Below are 23,252 nucleotides of genomic sequence, written 5' to 3'. Positions count from 1 at the left end.
CCTCACAAACAGTGTGCACCTGGTGTGAGGTGAGAGGATGCAAAAGGGAGCCTCTTTCATGGAGGCCAGCCAGTCAGGGGTTTCAGATTGTTTCTCCATTTTGGGGGTTGGAGGCCCTCAGCACACACGGTATCATTTTGTTCACAAGCTGGGAGTCTGTGTGACTGCTAGCACAGGATGGAGTGCACTGCTCCGTCCCTCCCAGAACGGCTCCACGATGACAGCCTCTGTCCCCAGAGAGCCTCGGCAGGACCGGTCCTGGCTATTATGGGGAGCGAGAAGCCCGGAGGAGCCACTGTCACTGTGTGGAGGGAAAACCACACAGAAGGGGAAACAGCCTCGCCTGTGGTGGCAGCACGTGTCTCCAAGGCCCAGTCGCTGAGGGAAGCTTGGGGAGGCCCAGATGTGGGTCAGGAGCCCCCTCAGTGGTCTCACCTGGCAGGTGGCGGGAAGGGTGAGTTGAAGCCGGTGAGGGGTGCAGAGGCCTCATGACTGCCTCCTTGGCCTTTTCCAAGTGGGCAGGTGTGCTTTCCCACTGGGCAAAGGCAGAGGCCCCTGGGCCTCATGTGGCCTCTCCCCAGCTCAGCCTCCCTCCTGAGACGCACTTGGCTGTTCCTTCTTGAGCCCTTAAATTTTCGGTCCATGAAAACAAAACTATTTTCCCTGCCCTCAAGTCTGGCTTCAGTGCGGCACCAGAATGAGAAAGACCAGGCAGACTTTAGACCCTGGACACGGAACTGCTTAGCCGGCATGTTTTAGGATAATAAAGGAGACTAAAGGAGAAGTGGTGCTTCCTTCCCCCAAAGCTCCGATTAGACTCCGGAATATGGGTGACACGTACATGGAGGAGGACATAGCGCAGTTAGAATTCTGCCAGCAAACATTCTAAAATATTCATGAAACACGGGACCAGGCCTGACTGTTAACACTGCAACTGGTTCCCTCCACTGGAGTGACAAATGGGCGCCAAGCACTGTCATCTGTCCCTTTGATCTTTCCAGGTCCTGCCAGAGAGCGGAGGGGGGACTCAGCGGCCCAGGGAGGCTGCAGAGGAGGGGGACAGAGCTGAGCTCTCCCCGTGGCTCCTGTTTCCAAGTAAGAGGGCGAGAGAACAGTGCATTTCTTCAGACCATGAGGCAAAATAATTGATTCTCCAAGTCTTACTCCATCAGACATGATTAGTGGGGGGCCCTGGGGATTCCACGACAGCACACTCACCTCTTTTGTGAAAGGAGCATTGTTATATACACAAATCTCAACGCACGGCACAGGCAAAGAGCAAAATGTCCAAGAAAAGTAAATTGGCCTTCGAAAGAAAATAAGGAAAAAAAAAATAAAATGAACTCTTGGCTTCCTTGGTTAAGAGCTTCTTCAGAGCTTCCAGACACGCTGAGCAGGAACCACAGTGCAAAATTGCTGCAATTTAACAGGGCATCTAATTAAAAGGAGCGACACAAAGGGCCTTTTCTTCCTGCTCTGGGTTCTGTGTCTTTCCGTGCAGGGTTCAAAAGTCTGACAACTTGAGGACAAAGAGTTACGTCCCCAAACAGTAAGTAGCAGCATATCGGCTTCTGAATTACTGGTTTTTATATCCTTCTATCCAGCCAATGCTGCGGAGGCTTTGCTATATGCCACTGCTATGCCAGGCGCCGAGGTCACAGGGAGCAAGAAGACACTGGCAGTGCCCAGGGGGAAGGCGAGAGTGTCAACCACTGAAATATGGTGCGGTGTGTGCAAAGGTAGTGGGGCGCACGGCCTCCCGGGAGGGCAGGGTCACCCAAGCACAAGGCCCTTCTTCCTCCTACCATGACGGCGGGGTGGTCGTTCCACAAGGCCATCCTATTACCCTTACTTTAGAAGAGTCAGGCGTTCAGGAAGTAGGGGAAGGGGTGCGCCTGTCAAATGGGTCTGGGTTTCCTGCTGGGGTGATGACAGTGTTCTAGAGCTGGATAGTGACGACGGTGGCCAAACCGTGTGACTGTACTAAATGCTGCTGAGCTGTGTGCACTTGAAGATGGCGAATTCTATGTTTATGTATACTTCAGCAGTTTTTAAAAAGTAATGTTTTCTGAGATCATATTCAATTTAAGCTCTGTTTACAATGTCAAGGGTTCCGGGGACCATGTGTGAGACGCGGCAGGGAGGGGTGTGGGGGGCATCCCTAGACGGTGAGCCTTCTCAGAGGCTTGCCACTCACTCTCATCCAGTGCAGGGCTGGCTCCTGGCTGGGCTTAAACATTGGAGATGGGAGAAACCCTTTGGGCCACCGCTCAGCTGCCCTCTGAAAGGCCACCGAGAAACCGCTCCCAACAGCCTATTCTCCGGAGCTTTGCCTGGCCTAATTTTAAACTGTCCCCTGTGACAGAGTGGGTAGAATGCTCCTCCCTTCTTGAGAAGAGCCTGCTAGTGTGCAGTTCACTTCTGGGAAGGTGGCTGGGAAGCCGGGCACAGTCTCCTTTCCGTCACCCCGATGCCTCCTGACTCCACCCTCCTGTTTCCAGTTTACATATGGGTCCCTCCTCTTGGTGAGGGAGCTCACCAGCCACAGATCCCAGGAGGCCTACCAGGGGTGGGGGTGGGAGAAGAAGGGGAAGAGGTAGAAATGGAACTTTCCTCAGATTCGACAGAGACCTCAAGCCAGATCCTTCCCTTGGGTTTGAAGTGACCACGCGGCATCACACTCCTTGTCTGAGTCTCCCCTCTTCCCGTGACTGTGCAAATATTTGCTTCACCTTCGTGCAGCCGGCAGTCTGTCTGCTAACGTGCTGGCCAGACCAGGGCCCGGTGGCATGGAACTGACCCAGAAGTAGGTATAATCCTCTCTTCTAAGTGTGCTTAATACCACTGATAATCTTGTCACACAGATCTCCCGGTTAGCAGTGAGCTGCAGCTCTCGCCAGACTCCGAGGATCTTTCAGTAACGGATTCCACCTCCTGTAATCTAGCTCCTTCCTTAGACCGATTTCAGCTGCCATGTTGCTGAGAGCTTGTGAGAAACGCCCTGACCTTTAACAGCCCCGTTTCTCAGAGCGGTCTCTTACAGACGAGGCCAGCGGAGCCCATTCATTCGTTTGTTCGGCCTTCCTGAGGGCCCCTGGTATCCCTCTGCAAATCTCTGCCCCCTGACAGCCACTTCCTATGGGAGGGTCTGGGCCACCGTCTGCGTATTCCACTTAATCACTTCATTCGAGGTCAAGTGGTATTGCCCTTGACATTCTGTTCCCCACGGTCATCCCCCAGTCTCCATGCCTGAGGACTCACCCCAGCACTGCCAGTCTGGGGGGACATGAAGAGCCCAAACGTTTCAGATGCTCCTCCAAAGAAATTAAACTCCATTAAATCACCTCCCATACGTAAGTTACCAGTGTGAACACCACTGGGCACAGTTACTTCTTCCCAAACGTAGAGTCCCTGCTCCCAGAGCTCCTGCCATCCTGCTCCACACAGGGCAAGTCCAGGGGCGGGTGCCCTTCCCCAAGAGCGTGGGCACAGCTCTGCTTCTGCTCCCCCAGCAGCTGAAGAATGAATATCCTTTGAGCAGCACGGAAGCCTGCCCCACTCCGGGCTCTGGGCTGCCAGCAACAGCTGGGCACGCAACTGGGCTGCAACCGAATTTCACATCCAGACTCACGGGAACGGCTGGGGAAAAGGCCCTGCAGGCTGACGCGCCCTACCTGGGGATCTCTTGTCTTCTGAAACAGGCCCATGAGCTTACCTTTGGGTCTAGGCAGGTATGTGCGTTTGGAGAGGTGTTCTGCCCGAGGAGGGCCCACGTGGGTTCACTGGGACCAGCGCTGTCCTGCAGTTCTGTAAAATGCCCTGCCAGAGATAACATGGTCCAAGTGCGACCTTTGAGGGTAAGGAGTGACTGAGACCAAAGCTCTGGCAAATTCTTTTCCTTTCAGTTACAATGAGATAAAGAGGAGCAGAGACGGCAGCAACGAGAATTTTCTTCTGAATTAAAGTCAGCGAGAAGAGGGGATTGGTTAGTGCTTGGGGCTTTTCTTTGGCTTGTGTGGTTTTTTGGATTTAAAGAGTTTCCTTGATGGCTGTCTGAGTTTCATCAAGCAGCTTCTGCTAGAGAAATAACCAGCAGAGCCGTCCATCCCCATGTGCTTACCCCGGCTGAATAGGAGACCCGACGCAGCCTCACTTCACGTGGAGGCCACAGGAGAAGTCTCGCCCCACACCCATCAATCCAAACGTCTCTGTGTGGCCGCCAGCACACATGAGCGTGTGTGTTCCGAGAGGTTGTGCTGTAGGTTGTGAGAGGGGTCTGGGAGGAGTGGAGCAGCTCACTTTAATTGCCCTTTGAAAGTTTTCCAAATTGGAGCCCATATATTAACACGAGGCAGGCAGGTGGTCAGTAGGAAGCTTATGGAAACATTTTTTGACATCAAGGAAGAAGGTGTGATGGTGTTTCATCAACTCAGCGGTGAGGAGGTCAGCAGGCCATCCAGCACCGGGATTAAACTCTGAGCACCGAGAGTAAACTTCGCAAAATAACCAGCCCCCACTCAGGTGGGCCTTCTTTAAGGAGATGCGGGGAAGAGGGGCTTCCCTGGAGTGGAGTAGCTTCCTTAGGGCGGCTGCAACAAATGACCACAAGCAAGGGGCTTACACGACAAAAATGTATTCTTTCTCAGTTCTGGAGGCCAGAAGTCCAAAATCAAGGTGTTGGCAGGCCACGCTGTCTCTGAAGGCTCTAAGGGAGGACGCTTTTTCATCTCTTCCAGCTTCTGCTGGCCCCAGGCATTCCTTGGTTGGCGGCATTGCTCCGCTCTCTGCCTCCGTCTTTGCGCAGCCATCCTCTCCTAGTGTCAAATCTTCCTTTTTTTTCTCTCAAAAGGATACTCATCACTAGATTTAGGGCCCACCTTGATCCAGGATGATCTCATCTCGAGAACCATACCTTACCTACATCTGCAAAGACCTTATTTCAAAACAAGGTCACGTTTGCAGGTTCTGGGTGGACATACAATTTGGGGGGCTACTATTCAACTCGCTTCACGGACAGGGCCCTGAAATTAAAATCTTGTCGATCTAACCCTGCTTTCTCATTGATTCAAGTGTTTTAAAGATGAGACAGGTTTCTTTGGAGAAGGCCCGTTCTTAAAATATAGCTCAGATCCCTACCTGGTGGGGCTGGTGGGGCTGGGAAATCTTAGCAAGTTCACAAGTGAGCCTAGGACAGCTTTGGGGCACAAAGCCCAGATCCCCCAGTTGTGTTCTCAGCCCACAAAGCAGACAGTTGACTGGCATCTGAGAAGTTCCCTGTGAGACAGGGCCATCTCAGGCCACTGTGAAAACCACTGCCAGTCCTTGGGAAGTCCCCCAATGTCCCCACCCTGAGACGGAGTCACCCCTGGGCCTTCTCACTCTCCACCCTCCGCCGCCACTCCTGGCTCAGGGTTGGTGCTTAGAAATGTTAAATAACAATAATAATAATAACACGTCTGAATGTGACGCTTTAATGGCCAATCTGTCATTTTCCTACTTCATTTCTGAGATTTTAAGAACTGTGTCCTTCCTGCACAAAACATCAGGGTGCATTTATATTAAAAAATGAAACTAATTAAAATGTTTGAAAACCATAAACCACAGCACCATAAAACAGCAGCAGCCCTATTCTTCCAGCCGAAAAAGATTTTTCTTCTTCATTTTGTGGCCTGCCCTGGTGAGCAGACTAGTGGAGGTGGGAGCCTGTGGGCAGCCTGCGCTGTCTCTGAGCAAGGCCCCCGGTTCCCTGACTCTGGCGGGATGTCCGAGGGAAGTGAGGCCAGGCAGAGGGCTAAACTCCGATATGGGAGGCTGCAGAACAAGCTACCCTTCAGGTCATCAGAACTCAACCCACTTAATTAGGGCTTGTGTCTTTGGAGAGGTTTTCAAAGCCGAGCACCCATGCTGAAACACACAGTGATGCCGTCGGCCCCGCAGTGCGAGCCAGGCGGGGGTGGGTGCAGCATGAGGTTGATGGGCTGTCACTGCCAGTGACCAGCATAACCTTCACCACGAACGGGATGCCCCAGATGGGGAGGGACACTGTTTTCACAAAAGTCCATACCAAACGTCCAGGCCTTAAGAACCTTCTCTATAAACCAAGTGGGCACATTTGCTGAAGGACTAAGGGATAGGGAAATCCAGTGAGGTACCCCATGCCCCCATGCTGGGAAGGCAGGCAGGTGGCGTGGTGGGGACCAGCAGAGGACCAAGCACTGAAGGCCCAAGTTTCACTCAAGCTGCCCTCAGGCAAGAGGGGTCTGGCTCCCTCTGAAGAACACGGGAGCAACCAGCAAGACGTCAGTGTTTAAATGTTTACGCTTTGTATTTTCTCAGGTGAGGGTCCATTTCTCTAAAAAAATCGCCCTCCAGGAATTTCTTTAGAAAACTAAAGTCATGTTTCACACACTGCCATTACCACCTCCAGCAGTTACAGAGCACTTCCTGTTTGCCCAGTGATGGGCAAGTTTTTTTTCACCCGGAATTTCCCAAATTCATACACAACTCCTGTAAGGTAGTTTTGCTGTTGTCCTCATTCTACAGATAAGGAAAATGAGGCCACAGAATGCTTAAGCAACTTATCAGTGATGTGAGCCCAAGGAGGTCTTTCCGTTTAAGGCCTGTGTTCTTTCCAGTTCGTGTACTGCTGTGCATGGAACCACGGGCTCATACGCCTGCCCTGGCTGGTCTCACCTGCGTCAGATTTGGGGCTTGGAGCTGATGCAGGGCTGAAATGTGGGACATGAGTGGAGTGGAGGTGCAGAGGTGGGGGGACAAGCTTGGTGAGTCATGTGCAGGGGGGATGACCAAGAACCTTAAGCCACTTTACCTTCAGGGCCAGTTTGTAGTAATTGCCCTCTTTAAAGTAGAGGCCTGACAAGATCAGATTTGCAGTGGTGGGGAGAATGGATGGGAGGGAGTGGGCAGACTCAGGGCAGGGAGGCAGTGATGGGGATGGAGATGGAGGGGTGATGCGGATGGTGATGGGCGGTGATGGAGATGGAGGGGTGATGGGGAAGGTGAGGAGAGGTGATGGGGGTGGAGATGGAGGGGTGATGGGGATGGTGATGGGCGGTGATGGGGATGGTGATGGGCAGTGATGGGGATAGTGATGGAGAGGTGATGGAGATATAGAGGGAGGATGCCAGTGGCTTACACAGCTGCGTGGGTGGTAGCTCTGGCCCTGAGCTAGGAGTTCTAAGGGAAGGAGCCACTTTGAGGCTGAGGAGGTGGGGTTTAATTCTGGCCATTTTATATTTGAGGCTCTTGCAGATATCTAAGGGCAGACATCCAGGGAAAAGAACTGGGAGTCAGAGGCATGGACTCTGAAGTAAGAAAAGTCTCAGTTCAAATCCCATTCCTACCACTTATAAGCGAGTGCCGAGCAAGTTGCCCAGGCTCTGAAATTCCATCTCGTGTGCAATGGGGATAATTGCTGGCTTCCCACACAGGGCAGTTGTAAGAACTGAGGCAAAACATGTCCAGCTTTTGGCAAGGTGCCTGGACCTCCACAGATGGTTTGAAAAACAAAACAAAAGAACCACCACCACCACAACACAACTATCACCACAACCACCCACAAACAAAAGGTGGGTTGGAGCCCAGGACTGTTTAGGGCACAGGTTCTAGATTTGAGAGCATCAAATGCAGGAGATGATTTTTCATCTCACGAAAGCATAGCAATTGCTTTGTAAAATGCCCTACTTTGGGACCCCTTGAATCAGCGAGGAGCTAGCACATTTCAATACGTACTGAATTCATTTGTAGGCTATTGACTACAGTCATGGAGATGCCACACGGAGAACTAGGCAGTCACGGCACTTCTCTGAAATGGAATATATGGCCATGGAAAAGTGGAATATGATTTTCAAAAGTGCACAACTGTTTTTTTGGTAAAGCGAGTGAATTTTCATGACTACACTTTCTTCTAACAATTCAGTTTAATAATTCAGCACATATTTATGGAGCACATAGCAGGCCAGTGTGAGGTGCTAGCCATGCAAAACCTAAGAAGACAGGATCTTTTGTGTCAAGGACCCACATTCTAGAGGGAGAGAGAGACAGAGAGGGGAGGGCCACACCGGGAAGGCCATGGTTTCAACAACAGATCACATCCACGGAGCATGTCCTGGACACCAGACATTTGCATTATTAATTCGTCTCATCTCCCCCACAACCCAGTGAGGTAGACTACCATTATCCTTTAACAAAAGAGGAAACCAGGCTCTGAGAGGGTAAGTAACTCGCTAAAAGTCATACAGCTAGAAAGTGGAAGAGTCGGGATTCAAACTCAGGCGGTTTGAACCTGGAGCCTGGGCTGCTCACCCCTTCTCTGTGCTGGCACAGTGGTGTGCCATGGACTTACATGTCTGGTGTGCTTATACATCGGGTGTCCCAACGAGGACTGATTGATGTGGTTGGCTGACCAACTGATCATTTCACTCTTCACATGAAAACCTTCTGGCCTGACTGCCTCTCAAACTGCACACACCTCCTCCTCTTTCCAGTTGCTCCCAGGCATGCCATCCAAAGAGGTCAAAGTTGAAATCCTGGAACAACACCTCTAAGGACATGGAGGAAATCACTCATTTACCAACAGCCAGCTGCTCAGAACTGCCCACAAACTTGGCCACGGTCACAGGAGAATTTCTCCAGCCCCCTGAGTCCCTAGATGGGGATGAGGCAGGGTCAGCTATGGAGGGGCTTGTGAGCAAAGCCAGAGAGGCGGGGTGAGTGTCCCCCTGCTCTGCCCAGCTCTGCACACAGGGCGAAGGTTCAGTGCTACCTCCTCCACTCTCACATTTTTTTGGGAGCAGCCACTCCTCTGTTCTGATTCAAGTTCTTGGCTTTGATAACAAAAGATAGAAAGAACGTGGTCTTAGCCAGGAAGCCCCATTTATCTTTCACAGGCCACGAGGAGACAGCAGAGGTCTGCGCTAAGGGGTAGCACAGCCAGCAGGTGATGGATCCTCTGGGTGGCAGAGCAGGACCAGGAGGCCCACTGGAGGTGGGTGTCCCCATGTCATCAATCGGGGCTTGCTCCACCAGGGCTGACGTGGCCGATGCTTGGCCAGCTGCCTGACCGTGGACGTGTGCTGTTCAGGTCTTCCCCACTGAGATAGCCAGAGGTGGGCGGGAGAGGTGGGGGGAAGACTGCTCCTGACTCCGTGATGCCACCAGACCCCACCTGGGCCCGGGCTGCAAAGCCTGAGTTCCCGGGACTGGAGAAAAGGGAATATCCAGACTTGGGAAAATTTTGCTAGCGTTGGATGTGGCAGTTACTAATTTCTGCTGGAAGAAAGAGTCTTCTTGGAAGTGCGATGCTCACTCTATGCAGCCTTTGGCCCATCCAGGTGCAGACTTTCCCCACAGCCGTGTGAGCTGTCAGATCAACGGGGCCCCATCCGCCCGGGGAGCGAACTGCTGGGATCTCGAAATGGATACACCCAAATTCCGAGCACCAGTTTCTTCCTCAATTATTTACAAGGAACACGATGCAGTGGAATGGAATCTAATTCATAACGCCTCTTTAATGCCTTTATAACACAATATTCACAACGTTCCCTTCTAATCTCAGCAGATGACAAGTTGCCACTATTGAATTCCCATTAATATGAATTATGGGTACAATATTTTTTGCCCAATATCCTCTCCTCAGCCTAATATTGCGGGCGAATAAAAAATCACACCCTCAGCATATTCCTGACACATGAGGCGATGGCAGCGTGGAGCCAGTCTGCACCTGGTTGGGTTGGAGGTGCCATGCTGGGTGGTCGGCAGGCCACGCCCAAGAGCTCGGTTGAGGTGAGCAGCGGTGGCTTCCTCCCTCCCCACCCCTCTTCTCAGGGTCACGTGCACCATCAGAATCCCAGCTGTTCCCACCCCAGGACAGGCCTAGCTTTCATTAGGGCAGCATCGGGTGGCGGCAGTGAGCTGGACGGCACATGTTATGTACTGAGGTTGATCACGGCACCTGCCTCACACAGTCGCTGTGGGATGCAGTGGGTTAACGCCGGCGAAAACACTTAGACCCCGTGCCGGCCCACAGTGAGCACACAACAGATGTAGTGATGATGGTGGTGGCGGTGGCAGCAACCCCAGGACACAGCTAGGGCCCTGGCTGGCCAGCAGCCCTGAGTTGCTTCGTAGGATGGTTTCTGGGTGTGTGAGGTGAAAGTGCACAGTGTGTGTAGCTTGGGGAGCACCCTGGATGCTGGCGAGATTTATAATTGCTGCCGAGCACAGCATAGCTGAGGCCTCACTCGCAGTCCCAGCTCCTGGGCTGCTAGAGAAAATGAAAACAAACACACCCTCCAACGGCTCCAGCATCTCCTAGGACCTTCCTTCTCTGGGGCCTGGCCCTCCCACTGTGCTTGGCAGTAACCTGCTGCAGGTAGGGGAGCCGAGCATCTTCCCAGGGCCATGGGACTCCCATGTGAGTCAGGATAGGGACTCCTCAGTGACACCAAGGCTGCCCTCCTGGGGGCTGGGCCGCCCTCCCATTCCTTGGGGTTCTGGCCCACATTTCAATCAAGCCCAGGTCGGTCTGTGTTAAGTGCCAGCATTTGATTGGCCTCCATTCTAGCCGCTGTGATTGGCGCTCCCATGGCTCTTAATAAAGGAAATTCCTTGGTGAGTCAGGAACCACTCCCTGTTTTTACACTGATATTTCCCCTCTCTCTTTTGATAGCAGGGCACTTATTTATTTAAAAATATTTTTCGTTGTGGTCATATATATACATATGACATGAAATTTGCCATTTCCCCCATTTTTAAGTATACGTTCGGTGGCATTCATTACATTCATAATGCCATGTAACTGTCACCACTCTTCCAATACTTTTTCATGACCCCAAACAGAAACTCTATCCATTAAACAGTAACTCCCCATCCTCCTTTCACTCAGCCCCTGGTAACCTCCAATCTACTTTCTGTCTCTATGAATTAGGGCATTTATTTTTATAAAGCTCTTCTGCCTTCCTATTTCATGTGGACCTCACAAGAGCCCAGTGAAGTGGGCACTGTTGTGTCCAGATTTTAGGTAAGGAAACTGAGTCTTGGAGAGCTTAAGTGCCCTGCCTAGAGGTTGCTCAGCCCAGTGAAATGTGGATGTGGACCTTGAACCCCATATCCTGACCCCAGCCTGGGGTTTCCCCCTTAGTCCAGGGATGGCTGGATTTCCCTCAGACAGAAACATGGCCCCGGAAAGTGTGGTGGCTGTAAGCAATGCCCTAGTGTTGGCATTTAGGGAAGCGGCAGAGAGCAGAATCCCTGTAGACAGCAGCGAGTGCTGAAATAAATGAGTAACAGGTAGAGGATAATCACAAAGGCCAGTGCAGCCATTTTCAGTAAGCCAGTGTGCCAGGCGAGGTCTGGGAGATGGAGAAGACATCCTCACTGTTGCTTGGGAGCCAGTGTGCCAATGGAGGCAGTTTAAAAAAAATTTTTTTTTTTTTATACAACCAGCAAATGTGTTAGCTCAGGTAACAAAAGCCCAGAGGTAGGCAGGGATGCAGCATTAGGGTGCCGGTTCCATATTTCCGAAATTCTCTTATTTTTCCTATGCCTCATGTGTTGGCTTCATCCGCAGTCTTGTAGCATGATGGTTATAGCGGTTCAAGGCATCACGTCCAGACACTACAATGTCCAGAGGAAGAAGGATTTCCTTTTTCTTGTGACTCTTCCTTAGAAGCAAGAAAACCTTTCCCAAAGCCCCCAGATAGGATTACTCTCATGTTCCACTGGCCAGAACTGGGTCCATGACTCTTCCTAAACCAACGTTGGGTAAGGGGAATGGTATTACCACACTTGGTTTTGAACCATCATAATCCTAGCAGGGACTAGGTTTCGTTTTTCCCAAAGCATAGGAGGTGATGGATACCTGAACAGAATGGAGGCTGGGTAGACCGCCAGCAACACCCACTACAGACCTCCAAGTTCACTTTGTCAGGCCTGGTGTAGTTCTCTGGCATCTGCACAGTGAGAGCTCCTGACCCACCTGCAGGCTTGGTCATTCTACCTCCCTATTCCTGCCCCCTACCCCTTGGCCTGCCGGCTTTTGGGCCACATCTCACCTGAGGAAGGAATTCTTTAAGGAGTAGGTCATGAATCTGGATCATGTTCAATGCCAGTCTGGCACTGAGCTGGGCAGAGCACGGAGCACTATAGTTGCTGGCAGCCCAGGGAGGGGCATGGGGAGACACTTGGTACTCTAGGAACAAAAGAGGACAGCAAGCTGAATTGAGCTGCCCCGGCCTCAGGAGCAGGACTGGAGGAAGGGCCTCGTGTGGCAACAGAAGAGCATTTTCCTTAAGGACATCAGCCAAGGATTTAAGTCAAGGGAGGGAGGTTCTGATGACTGGCCTTCTGCGATCCCGGTGTGCACCTTGCTTTACTCCCAGTTCCCAGGACTCCTGTCATGGAGCCAGAGGGTCCAAAGTATTCGCCCATCTCCTCCATGAAACAGCAGGAGAAGGGTGGCTGGGAAAGCGGGACCCCTATCGCATCCATAGGAGAGGCGTGTGGCCCGCGTCTGAATGCACACTGATGCTCTGCTGAATTCTCCCGGCCCTTTATTTCCCAGAGCGAAAATGAGGCTCCCTGCCTCCGGGTTCTATAGATGCAGATTCCAATGCAAATGAAAATGTCCCGACTAGTGGACACTGCAGCAGAGCTGCACAGACAGCTCTCCTAAGCCTTCATTTTAGGGCCTCAAATGCGGTGTTGAAACTGATGGATAATCTGCTACGTTACATCAGCCTCGCTCTGCAGGGACTTCACAATGACGCCTCTCCGTGGCATTATGCTTTGGGAGGACTCAAGCCAATTTGGCTGCCTGTGTCATGACAGTGAGGAAAACAGGGATAGGGCCAGTCTGGGTTTGCAGGAACTCTTCCTCACGGAAATGAAACTAGATCTGTAGGAGCTGATGGTGAACAAATGGCACCGAGGGGCATTCAACTCTCCTTTTTATGTTTATTTCCCTGAGTTATTTTTAGCGTTACAGACAGTTTCCAGTTAACAAATGGGTTGGGTTCTGAAAGTTCATTTGTAATTTGGCTGTTTAGATTTCGGAACATACTTTCCTTATAAAAAACAATGTTATAAATGGTGATGAGATTCCCAGGCTAGTTCTGCAAAGCCTATTTAACCCATAATGTAGCTAAAATACTGTCCTTCTGCAATGAAAAAATATTGTTCAATTGCAACATGAGTAATTAAATGAAAGAGGGAAAACCATTAAAACTGAATAAGAAGTAGATTTATGTTCATCTGGAATGATGCTGTTTAGCAGAAAACCTAATTTAATTTAAGGAGAGGCCTTTTCCAAGGGCTTTTTTGGGAACTGCACGAGATTTATCCTATTAGGGAGAAAGAGCTGTGACGCTGTCCGATCGGCAGCTACTGAATATTTGCATCATGTCACTGGCTCTCTTTCCTGATTTTAGGCTCAACAGAAAGTCTTCTGGTCAAAATTTGTTTTCCTACGTGGATTCTCACAGGGAGAGATTCACTGGGCAAAGTCTGTGAAGGTGGTTTCCTTGGGGTGGATTTTTTGATTTTGAATCGGTAGGTTCTCCTCTGTCCTTGTGAGTGTCCCAGGAACAGCGGTGCCCCAGTCCCACCGACTCTGGGGCAGTGACGGGATCAGTGTTGGAGCCTTCAGGACCGAGGTCCAAGTCCTGGCCAGTGGTGGATTCTCAAGCTAAATGCATCCTGCTAGGTTCCCTGGGGGCCAGATGTAACGCCTTCTCCCTGGCAACACCTTCCTCACCAGTGTCTCCTTTCAGGCCTCCCTAGGCAGCCCCTGGTGTGGATGATGTGTGTCACCCAGGTGTGTGTAAGTCACGAGTGTCCCAGGTTGATTCTGTTCACCAGGCCACACAGAGGAGAGGAGCAGATTGACCGTGTTCTTTCTGTTTGAGGCATGTGAGCCTTGGCTGGAAACGAGAGGGTGAATAACTGCGTTTAAGCAAGTGTGCTGGCAACGCTGCTGGGGAGAAGGGGTATATTGCAAAAATGATCCCAAGTGCTTCCCATCCCCACCTGCCTGCCCCTTTGCAGTGGGGTGTTGTTGCACCTCCTAGTAAGAGGCAGGGTTTCTTTGAATCTGGCTTGGCTGTGTGACTGCTTTGGCCAAGAGGATTTTAACCAAGAGGATTTAAGCAAATGGGTCTCAAGCAGAGGTTAGAAAAGCACACGTGACCGAGCCTTGCCCTCTTGCTGCCCCTGGAAGCCTGAGACCCTCATGTGAACACCGCTGCGGTAGCTGGAGAGAGGATGACAGGTCCACGAAGCACTGAGACGCCTTGGCTGACGGCTGCTACGCATAGGTGTGTAAGCGAGGCCATCCCAGATGAGCCACCAGCCCCCAGCCATCACGCAGCTGACCACAGACAAAGGAGACAGCCCAGCAAAGATCAGCTCCGCCAGCCCAGTGCCACCCAGAACTGCCAACCAACCCACAGAACCAGGATGGTTTTACACCACTCAGTTTTGGGATGAATGTTACCCTGCAAAAGCTAACTTACATGCACAACTGGCCCCAGCCAAGCACATTCTCCTGAGAACCTTCCTTTGGAATCCCCAGCTGCCTGTTATCCAGACTCTGTCTCAGCCCTTACAAATAAGAGAAAATAGATAAATTTCTCCCCTCTCTTTGCCCCCTTAATCAGAAATTTAAGAAATCAAGCCACTCAGGTCTACCCTCCCCAAACTGTAGGCTTTGAAAATGGATACCGGGGAAGCCATGACATTTTTCACTTTTGCACACACTTCGTGACTGATGGGTGGGTTTGGACTCAATGAAGATACAACCCAAACTGTGGCGGCCACTTAACGTGCAGGCGAAACCCATTAGCTCGGCACGAACATGCACAGGTCGTCTCGCGATGCATTTTCAGTGCCTGATAATGTATCATGAGGGAGATCACAAATTCTCATTCACGGAGCAAGAAACAGCCTTCTGGAGAGAAATCACGCACAGTCTGGAAATGCACCATAAACGGGGGCTTGAGTGATTCCCCCAACTGAGCCCACTCAGTAGCCTTTGGTTTTCAACGTGAACACAGGAGGAAAGAGAGGTCTGCCTCTCGTTCTGTAACTGTGCAAAAGCCGCCTTTATCCGTTCGTGGACCCCAGAACCACAGGAGTGGGGGTGCTGGATGGGGCCCTGTGGTCATTCACATGATCCCCCATGGAAACCCCAGCTCCTCTCCTCCAAGAGGAGCATTTCTTCAAAGAATTTAGGGTGCAGGAGGAAGACGTTGTCTCTGGGGTTGTCTCTATGATGACAGACATCCCCCCTGAAAGCCCCAGATGCTCATAAATGTCAAATATCTGAGTGTTTGGTGCTGTGAGGATGGAGCCTGCAGATCCCATGGCCCCTTTCGGTTTTCCTTGGACCTGTGACACAGGCTAAGTTTCTCTCTTCCCAGCCCAGATTTATTTTCAAGGGCTTAGTGCCAAGGAACGATGGGAATGTTTCAGCATGAGTGCTTCTGACCACGAGGAGAAAAAGCCCCTAATACATTTCACAGACATCAGCGAGGATTCTGCAAAGTCCATTCTTTCAAGAACAAAATTGCATTTTATGAAGCCGTCCCTTTTCTGTTTCATCTGTCAAGCAGGTTTGCTGAGAATAATTTAAATTTCATGCAGCAGCAACTGCAGGGCAGCGGTGTTTCCTTTCCAGCCCATAAACAAGCCTGGCCGCCAAGTCGCGTTTCTGCTTCTCAGCAGCAGCCCCCCTCCCCCGGGGCTCTGACTGCCTGGAGCCCAGAGTGCTGGCGGGGCTGGAGGGGAACGGGGTGCCCTTCCAGCTTTCAGCTTTACCTCCTGCCTCATCAGTCAGCGGAGGGGATGGTCCAATAAGCCCCTCTACAGCCTACTAGCTCCAACCAACAGGGGGCTTGGTCTCCTCTCAAATGTATGAATACTTGGTTGGACCGACCTCTGATTTACCTTTTTAAAATTAACTTTTATTGAGTGCTTGACAAGTGGCAGGGTACTATTCTGTGCTTTTCTACACATATTGATTTAACCGATCCTCACACACCTCCATGAGAAACATACTATTATCATTCCCATTTTATAGACAAAGAAACCGAGGCTTAGAGATGTACTCAGCTCCTACGTGGCAGAAGATTCAAACCCAGTTCTGTCTGACTCAAGAGCCTGAAGTTCTCACCAGCTGTGCAATGTTTAGTCGACATAATCTTTGGCCTAAATTTTTCCATCTATAACACATGAGGTAAATATACCCATTTCCTTGCCAAAATTCAGTGTTTGCTGTCAGCTAGGTGGGTGAGAGGATGGGGAGAGTTACCATAACAATGCTGTAGTGATGGTTACCATGGTGAATGCCTGGTGCCAGGCAGCCTGGGGTGGAGAAAGGAGCCAGCTCAGGCCCATTCTGTTTCTCCCTCACTAGGTGACCTCTGTAAGTCTGTTTTCTCCAAGTCTCACTCTTCTGATCTACAAAATAGAGGCTGGGTGGCATGGTTACTCTACTTCTCCTGGGCTCTGTGTCCTAAGGTTCAAAAGCTGATCTTGGCCCCAGGGAAGCAGTTTAATGGTCTGGGAAATGAGTGAGTGTGTGTGTGTGTGTGTGTGTGTGTGTGTCTGTGTGTGTTTGTATGTCTGGCTAGGCCCCCCATTACCTCAGTGGCCCGGGAGGCTTGTCTTGTTGGCTGTGTGGCCTTTCATCAAAAACATGTAAGAAATCCTTAGGTCATGGAAAAAGGCAGAAACTGAAAAAAACCAACTTAGGCCTGAAGGCAGCAGTGACGGAAAGAATTGTCATCACCTCCCTAGTCAGCCGCTGGGAGCCTAGCCAGCCTTCCTTCACCCTGGAGAGCTGGGACTGTCCCCCAGGGCTTGGCAGAAGCAGCCCCAGCACTGGGGCAGGAGCCTGCGGGCAGGAGAGGTGAAGGGGCAGGCCGTCCTTATATTAGTGGTGACGGCCTGGGGTGCCCCAGGCCCACAGCCGCCAGAGCATGTGATGCTCACCCTGCTCCATGCCCAGCCCACTGGGGATGCACAGGCCTGACAGTGCTGACACTTGTCACCATGCTGGGGACCTTTCTCTGAGTCCTCAGGGGTGGATCTGGCTCACACGTGGCCCTAAACCCTTCATGGAGGAGGCCACGCCAAAACATTCAAGCAGCCTTTACCACTCAGGGCAGCAGGTTGCACACGGAGGGGAACAGCTCCCGCCTCCCCCACCGTCCACAGAGAGGGCCTTGGCCCTGTGCGCACACTGGGCTTTCTTCAAGGAAAGGGCCCCGTGGCTGAGCAAAGCTCTAAGCTCCCTTCCCTCCACCACCTGGCTTACCAGGTGGTGCTGACTCTGTAGAGTTTGAGGCAGGCTAGATGCCCTCGTCCCTCCAGCCCGTCCTGCTGCTATGTCACCCTGGTAACGTCACAAGTCAACCTGAGACCTCACCACTCACAAACCCATTTCCTTTCCCTGCCTGCTTGGTGCCCAGCTCCTGTTTCTTATCTGAAGCCTTACCTTTCCCTCTTGGTGAGGCTAGAAATGACCACCTTCCCTTACAGGGGCATGGCCTCGTCCCATACGCCTCCCCTGGGTGACAGTGACTGTGGTGGTGACAATAGCACCTGTATAGGACTTCTGTGTGCTGGGCTCAGCTCTGAGCACTTTGCACGTGTTTTAGCACATATAATCCTCCCAACAACTCTGACAGGCAGGCACTACTACCTATTCCTATTTTTTTCCAAAGTGAGGCCCAGAGAGGTTAGGTAACTTGTCCAAGGTCCCCCAGCAAGCACGAGATAGAGTGGAGTTCAAATCCAGGCAGTCTGGCTCCAAAATCTGTCTTCATCTACTCCACCAAGCTGCCTCTGCCAACAACCTCAATGGGAGAGACATTCTCAGGTCATTTGGTCACACCATCCAGGCCACAGATTAGTTATATCCTGGCCCGGGAGCTCCCGGAGGGCAAGAGCCAGCCCTTGGCTGCTCAGTGAAGACGCAGCTAGTTGACCAGGGAAACCACAGATCCCTCAGTTCAGCCTGCCTGTCAGTTGATGTGGTCCTGGTGTGGGTTAGACAAGGAGGCTGGGGGACAGGCTTCTGGGAGGTTGGCAGCTAGGTCAGAAGGACAGAAAAGCACCACTGCCCAAGTTCAATCACAGTGCCCTGGACAGAAGCCACTGATGGCTGCCGTCCTCCCTCGCCACACACACTCAGTTCTCCTGAGCACCCCAAAGAACCCAGAGTGTGATCAGGCACTTTTGTTTGACTAGACAAGCCCCTACAGGTATGAAACTGGGCTGGAGATGGTTCTGGAGAGAGACATGCCAAGGAGCTGGCTGTCCTCACAGGCATGAACTTTCGCCCCCTCTCCCCTCCCAGCCGCCCCGCTCAGTCCTTGCCCAGCTGTTGTTTTTTTGTCTGAGGCCAGTTTCCTTTCCTCCTATGTGCTGTGGTTTGGGGTCCAGCCAGTTAGAGATGGTGACTATCAAGCTGCCGGGAAGCAAAGCAGGAGCTGTGTGAGCAGGGCGAGCCCTCACCACGAGGACACTCCATTTCCCTTGCTCGGAGTAGTCCAAACCCCTGCCCTGAGGCGCAGCCTGACGCTGTCCCTAAAACATCCCTGAGAGGGCAGAAACCATTAAGTGGACTCCCTGGTCCAGCTCCTCTCCCCTCACCTGGAGCCCCCCAGCAGTCAGCTCCCGAAGCTGCCATTCCCCAGATGGCCAACAGGCTGGCCTTGCTGAGTGGCTGCCAGATGTGGCCGGCAGGGCAGCCGGCGGGGTCACTGGCTGGGTCCACTGGGCAGAGGTCACTGCATTGGAGCAGTCCTGGGGGCTGGCGCCTGGGGAGGAATGTGTTTGGCTGGTCTGGGGGCATCGTGCCCAAATAATCCTCCATCTCCTCTCTGCCGCCCAACATTCCTTCCCTCCCCACCTCAGTGGGGGTGGTGTTTTCATAACAGGAAAATAAAATCAATAAGGCACTGCAGAAGATGTCACTGTGCTGCGAGCTGGCCTCCAATAGCTCCATTGTCTCGGGCCTCCGCCTGGGCTCTGCGCCGGCAGCACTCACAGTTATTAATGGGAAGCAGGGCTGAAAGGGAGTTTTGAAAATCACAGAGACAAAGGCGCAGCACACCTGGAGCGCGACTTTCCAACATCACCGCCACCTCACAATGGCTGGGGCCGGGGCTCCCCCGCCTTTAACTTCTCTGGCAACTTTTATGAAAGCAGGAAAGAAAAGACTAGACACGCGCACAGACACACGCACGCACGCATGCCGCCCTGAGAGGGTTCCTGGGAGGCGGCTCTGAATGGCTGGCAGAGGCAAAGGCGTCCTGCAGAGCCCCTGCTTGCCCAGGAGACAGGATGGCGATGAATGGGCTTCCTGCCACCGGCCTGGGCCCCGTCCCTCAAGGGGCTTCGAGCAGCGTGGCGGGGACCAGCTCGGCCCGAAGCCAGGCAAGAGCCTTGGAGACATTTTCATTTCCATGTCGCAGCTGGTAACACAGCTTGCTCTCTGCTTTCATTCCCGAGGCTGGAGCCGCCTCCAGAAGATGGTGAATGATCTGAAACTAACACCCCTGAGGCCTGGGTCCCCGAGGGGGGTCCTACTGGGACCTCCTCCCACAGACTCCCTGGGCCACCGTGTCATCAACTGTAAAGCGAGTGACAAGTACTGATGTCAGGGCTGTCTGAGGCTTGGAGGAGACGGGGACGTGAGCATTCTCAGTAGTAATAGTGGTTATAAGTAGCAGATTTATGACCACTTAGGACTTACTGCTGATCAGTATCTTCTTGCAAACCCAAGTCATGAGTGCCCCCATGGGGACTTGCCTGGTCCACAGTCACCTATTGAGGGAACCTGTACTGCCAACTTGGAGTCTCACTGTCATTTCACTGATGAAATGCCTTTAACCAGCAGAGTATACGACAATGCACAGCATCTGCATCTTTGTACTAGTTAGTCACAGAGAGAGGCACTATGGAACATAAAACCATGCCAACTTTAACTTAAATACTGGCCCGGCCCAGCTCCAGGGACACCCACACGGTGGAGAAGCGCTCAGGCTGGGGAGCCTGCAGGGAAGCAGGGCCCCTCTGACCGGCGCCTGTTCAGAGAGGACGGAAGCCCTTACCTTGGTGGTGATGGCGGAGGCAGAGCTGGCCACGAGGCTGGTGATGGCCTCGCCACTGCCGGTGGTGCAGGGCGCGGGGGCCGTGGCGGGCGTGGGCAGCCGGGAGGGCACCACGGGCAGCGGCAGGAGGCCCGGCCGGGCGCTGAGGCTGCTGGCTGTGCCGCCACCGGCTCCGGCGGTGGCACTGCAGATGCTGGTGGTCCCATGCGTCCCGTTGGCACTCCACTCGCGGCGGTCCCAGCCCACTCGGTAATCTCTTTCGAAGCGGCTGTGGTGCCGGGACATCTCGGTGGGCCGTGGCTGCTCCTCACGGGGAAACAGAGGCCGGACCTGCTGGCACAGAGTGGAGAGGAGGGCAATTTAGACAAGCAGGCAGCCCTGCAGGCATGCGAGGAGGACAGCAACGGCCGCCAGCATCTATTAAGCGCCTTCTCTGTGTGCATAAAAGGGCTCTCGAACATGAGCTCATTTCATATTCACAGCAAGCCCACAAGGCATGGATCATTAGCCCCCATCACAGACGAGGAATAAATGATTTGTCCAGGATCACATGGCAAAAGTGTAGTCAATGAGATTTGAACCCACTCACAGTTGAAAGTAACGCTTTTCATTCTGCTGCATCACCTTGTCCTGGACGATGCAGGTGTGTGCCTTTCAGTTACAACTGGGGTTTTACCCCTCCATCCCCACTGTGCAAACAGCTCAGCCCTGTGATGGGGCGAGAGCATCGACATCTGTAGGCTCACTTTGTGGTGGACTAGGCCCTTGACATAGATCTCATTTGATCCTTAGAGTAGCTGTGAGTTGGCAAGCTCCACCCCCTACCCCTTTACGGACCAGGGAGCTCATTGAGAATAAGTGATTCCCTTGAGGTCAGGGAACTGGGAGGTGTGAAAGTGGCCAGGATCTCCAGCCTCCAGACTGTAGCTCAATGCAAGACTCAAGTCTGAGAAGGTGTTAAGCCTCCGGGAGTGAAGAGTTCTCTTTTGTCACCTACGACTCAGTGGATGGCGCCAGAGTCCCCGGTGCTCCCTGGCTTCTGTTAACCAGACCATCTCCCACACAACACTCCTGAATATCCAAACATAAGGCCCTCAGTGTTGTCATGGGGACCTAGACACACCAGATACCCTGAGGGCCTCCTGCATCACCAAGGATCGCATTTTGCTCAGCATGACAATGACTTGCCTGGCTCCCTGCCAGCCACCCTCAGTCAGGAAGGAGGTAAGGATACAGGAGAGGCTGTCTCAGTCTGAGAGGCCACAGCAAGGCAGAGGCAGATGGGAGAGAAAAGGCAGTGCCAAGGCACCGACGGGTGGGTTAGGGTGGAGTCTACTTGCCCACCACATCCCCAGCCCTGTCCCTGGCTCAGGCATGGTGTGGTTCTCTTTGACACTTTTCCGTTCCCCATGCATGTGCTGTCTGGGGTGTGAGCTCTTGGAGGTCAGGGACGGGTCCTGGCTCATTTTCCCATCCTGCCAGTCCAGCTCAGCCCAGGGCGGCGGGGTGGGCTCTGGAATTCCTGGCTAGTGAACAGACAGACCACTTTATTTTTAAACTTTCTATGAAGCCTGATTCTACTCTGGTCTTTGCACATCCAGACCTAGTTGCCAACTTCCAGGACCATAGAGCCAGAGCCTGGGCCAACCCAACCCAGGTTGTGGCTGGCAGGGCCCTGGCAGCCACTGTCCCCTCCTTTGACACTGTCCCCTCTACTGAGCATCTGGAGCAGACCTGAGCCCAACCCGCAGGCCCACCGGAAGCAGAGCTGACTGCACCTCTTAAGTTGGATGGTAGGCTCACTGTTCATTTTATCACTACACTTCACGGCTTACACAATGCCACAAAAATTATTTTTGTCTATTCAATATTAACATCATGAAAATAAAAATGAACTCCCTTTTGATCACGCTCACAAACTTTTCCAACTGAAGTTCTTGGGAGAATTGTGCCTGCTTGCCTCTGGTCACTGTCCCTCCTCCTGCTCACATGGTAACCCGCTCCCCTGTGGCTCTCACTCCAGCCAGCCCTCAGGGGTCACTCTCACCGAGGTCAAGAACGATCTGCTTGCTCAAGCCAATGGGAAATTTACTCCTGAGCCTACCCTGACTTCCCCCGACTTGGTTTGGTTGAGCTCACTCTGGAAAGCTCCTCTCTCGGTTTCTGTGACGTCACGCTCTCACTTTTCCACCTCTCTCTGCTACACCATCTCAGTCTGCTTTGCAAGATGATCTTTCTTGGCTCATCCTTGAGAGCCCCTCTTTCCTCCTCTTCTTTTCTCACCCCACATGCTCTCCCTGGACGACCTCATTCAGCTCCACCTCTTTAGTGACGACTCCCGAGGCTCCATTTCCAGTTCCCCCCTCCTCAACACCACACCCACCATCCTACTGCCTGAAAAGTACCTAAATATTATATGTCCCTAAATTAACTCATTGTTCTTTTGCTCCAACGCATTCTCAGGAACTCCCTCTCTCAGAGAATGCCACCCGCATGTCCTCATCTCCAGCCCCATGGCCCACAGCGGGGTCTTTGAGTCATTGCTCTAGTTGTTTCTCAAACCTGCCCCCACATCCACTCCAAATCATGTCTCCTTCATGGATTATCTCAACTGGTCCTCTGTTCCCAGCCTCACCCTTCTAATCCATCCTTCACCAACTGCCCATATGGCTTTTTAAAGCACAAATCTGGTCACCATCCTTTCCTCTCCTGCTTTAAATCCTATTCATCAGAAATATGGTCCAGAATCCTAAGGGTGGCCCAGAGGACAGTTTCTGAAGGCATCGGTGTCCTCTCTCAGCTCTGGGATAAGCCCAGCCCACGCTCCTTCTTTGGCAGAACTGTCTTCCCCCTCCCCTGGCTAAGTCCTGTGTGTCTGTTATGACTCAGCTGAGGCACCGATTCTTCTCAGAGGTTGCATTGACCGCCCCCTTGACCCAGCCCGTCCACCTGAACTTCCATGCACACCATCATCCCAATAACGATGAATGGCTGTTGTACGTTTGCTACCTTGAGACTAGGCTCCAGGCTCATTGTCTGTAATCCCAGCACCCAGCCCTTCTGCCATAGAAGGGTGTTCAAGACACATTTGCTGAATGAATAAACAAACGCTCA

At 52.4% G+C, this 23,252-nt stretch overlaps 1 protein-coding gene across 3 annotated transcripts in view; it reads right to left on the bottom strand.

Moving 5' to 3' along the window:
* Window positions 1-23,252, bottom strand: part of KLHL29 (kelch like family member 29) — a 295,554-nt gene that overhangs the window by 112,683 nt on the left and 159,619 nt on the right. For 2 of the 3 annotated variants that reach the window (XM_032497107.1, XM_006192714.3), the window contains one exon: window positions 20,139-20,468. In XM_032497107.1, coding sequence (XP_032352998.1) covers window positions 20,139-20,423 — 285 coding nt within the window. In that variant the 5' untranslated portion in view covers window positions 20,424-20,468. Of the gene's footprint in view, window positions 1-20,138; window positions 20,472-23,252 lie in introns of all 3 variants that reach the window. The other variant, XM_032497108.1, reaches the window with a different exon arrangement.

The sequence above is a fragment of the Camelus ferus genome, chromosome 15 (genome assembly GCF_009834535.1).
Source record: "Camelus ferus isolate YT-003-E chromosome 15, BCGSAC_Cfer_1.0, whole genome shotgun sequence".
Classification (NCBI taxonomy): Eukaryota; Metazoa; Chordata; class Mammalia; order Artiodactyla; family Camelidae; genus Camelus; species Camelus ferus.
Note: the sequence above shows the minus strand (reverse complement) of the source record. Positions and strands in the feature narration are given on the sequence as shown.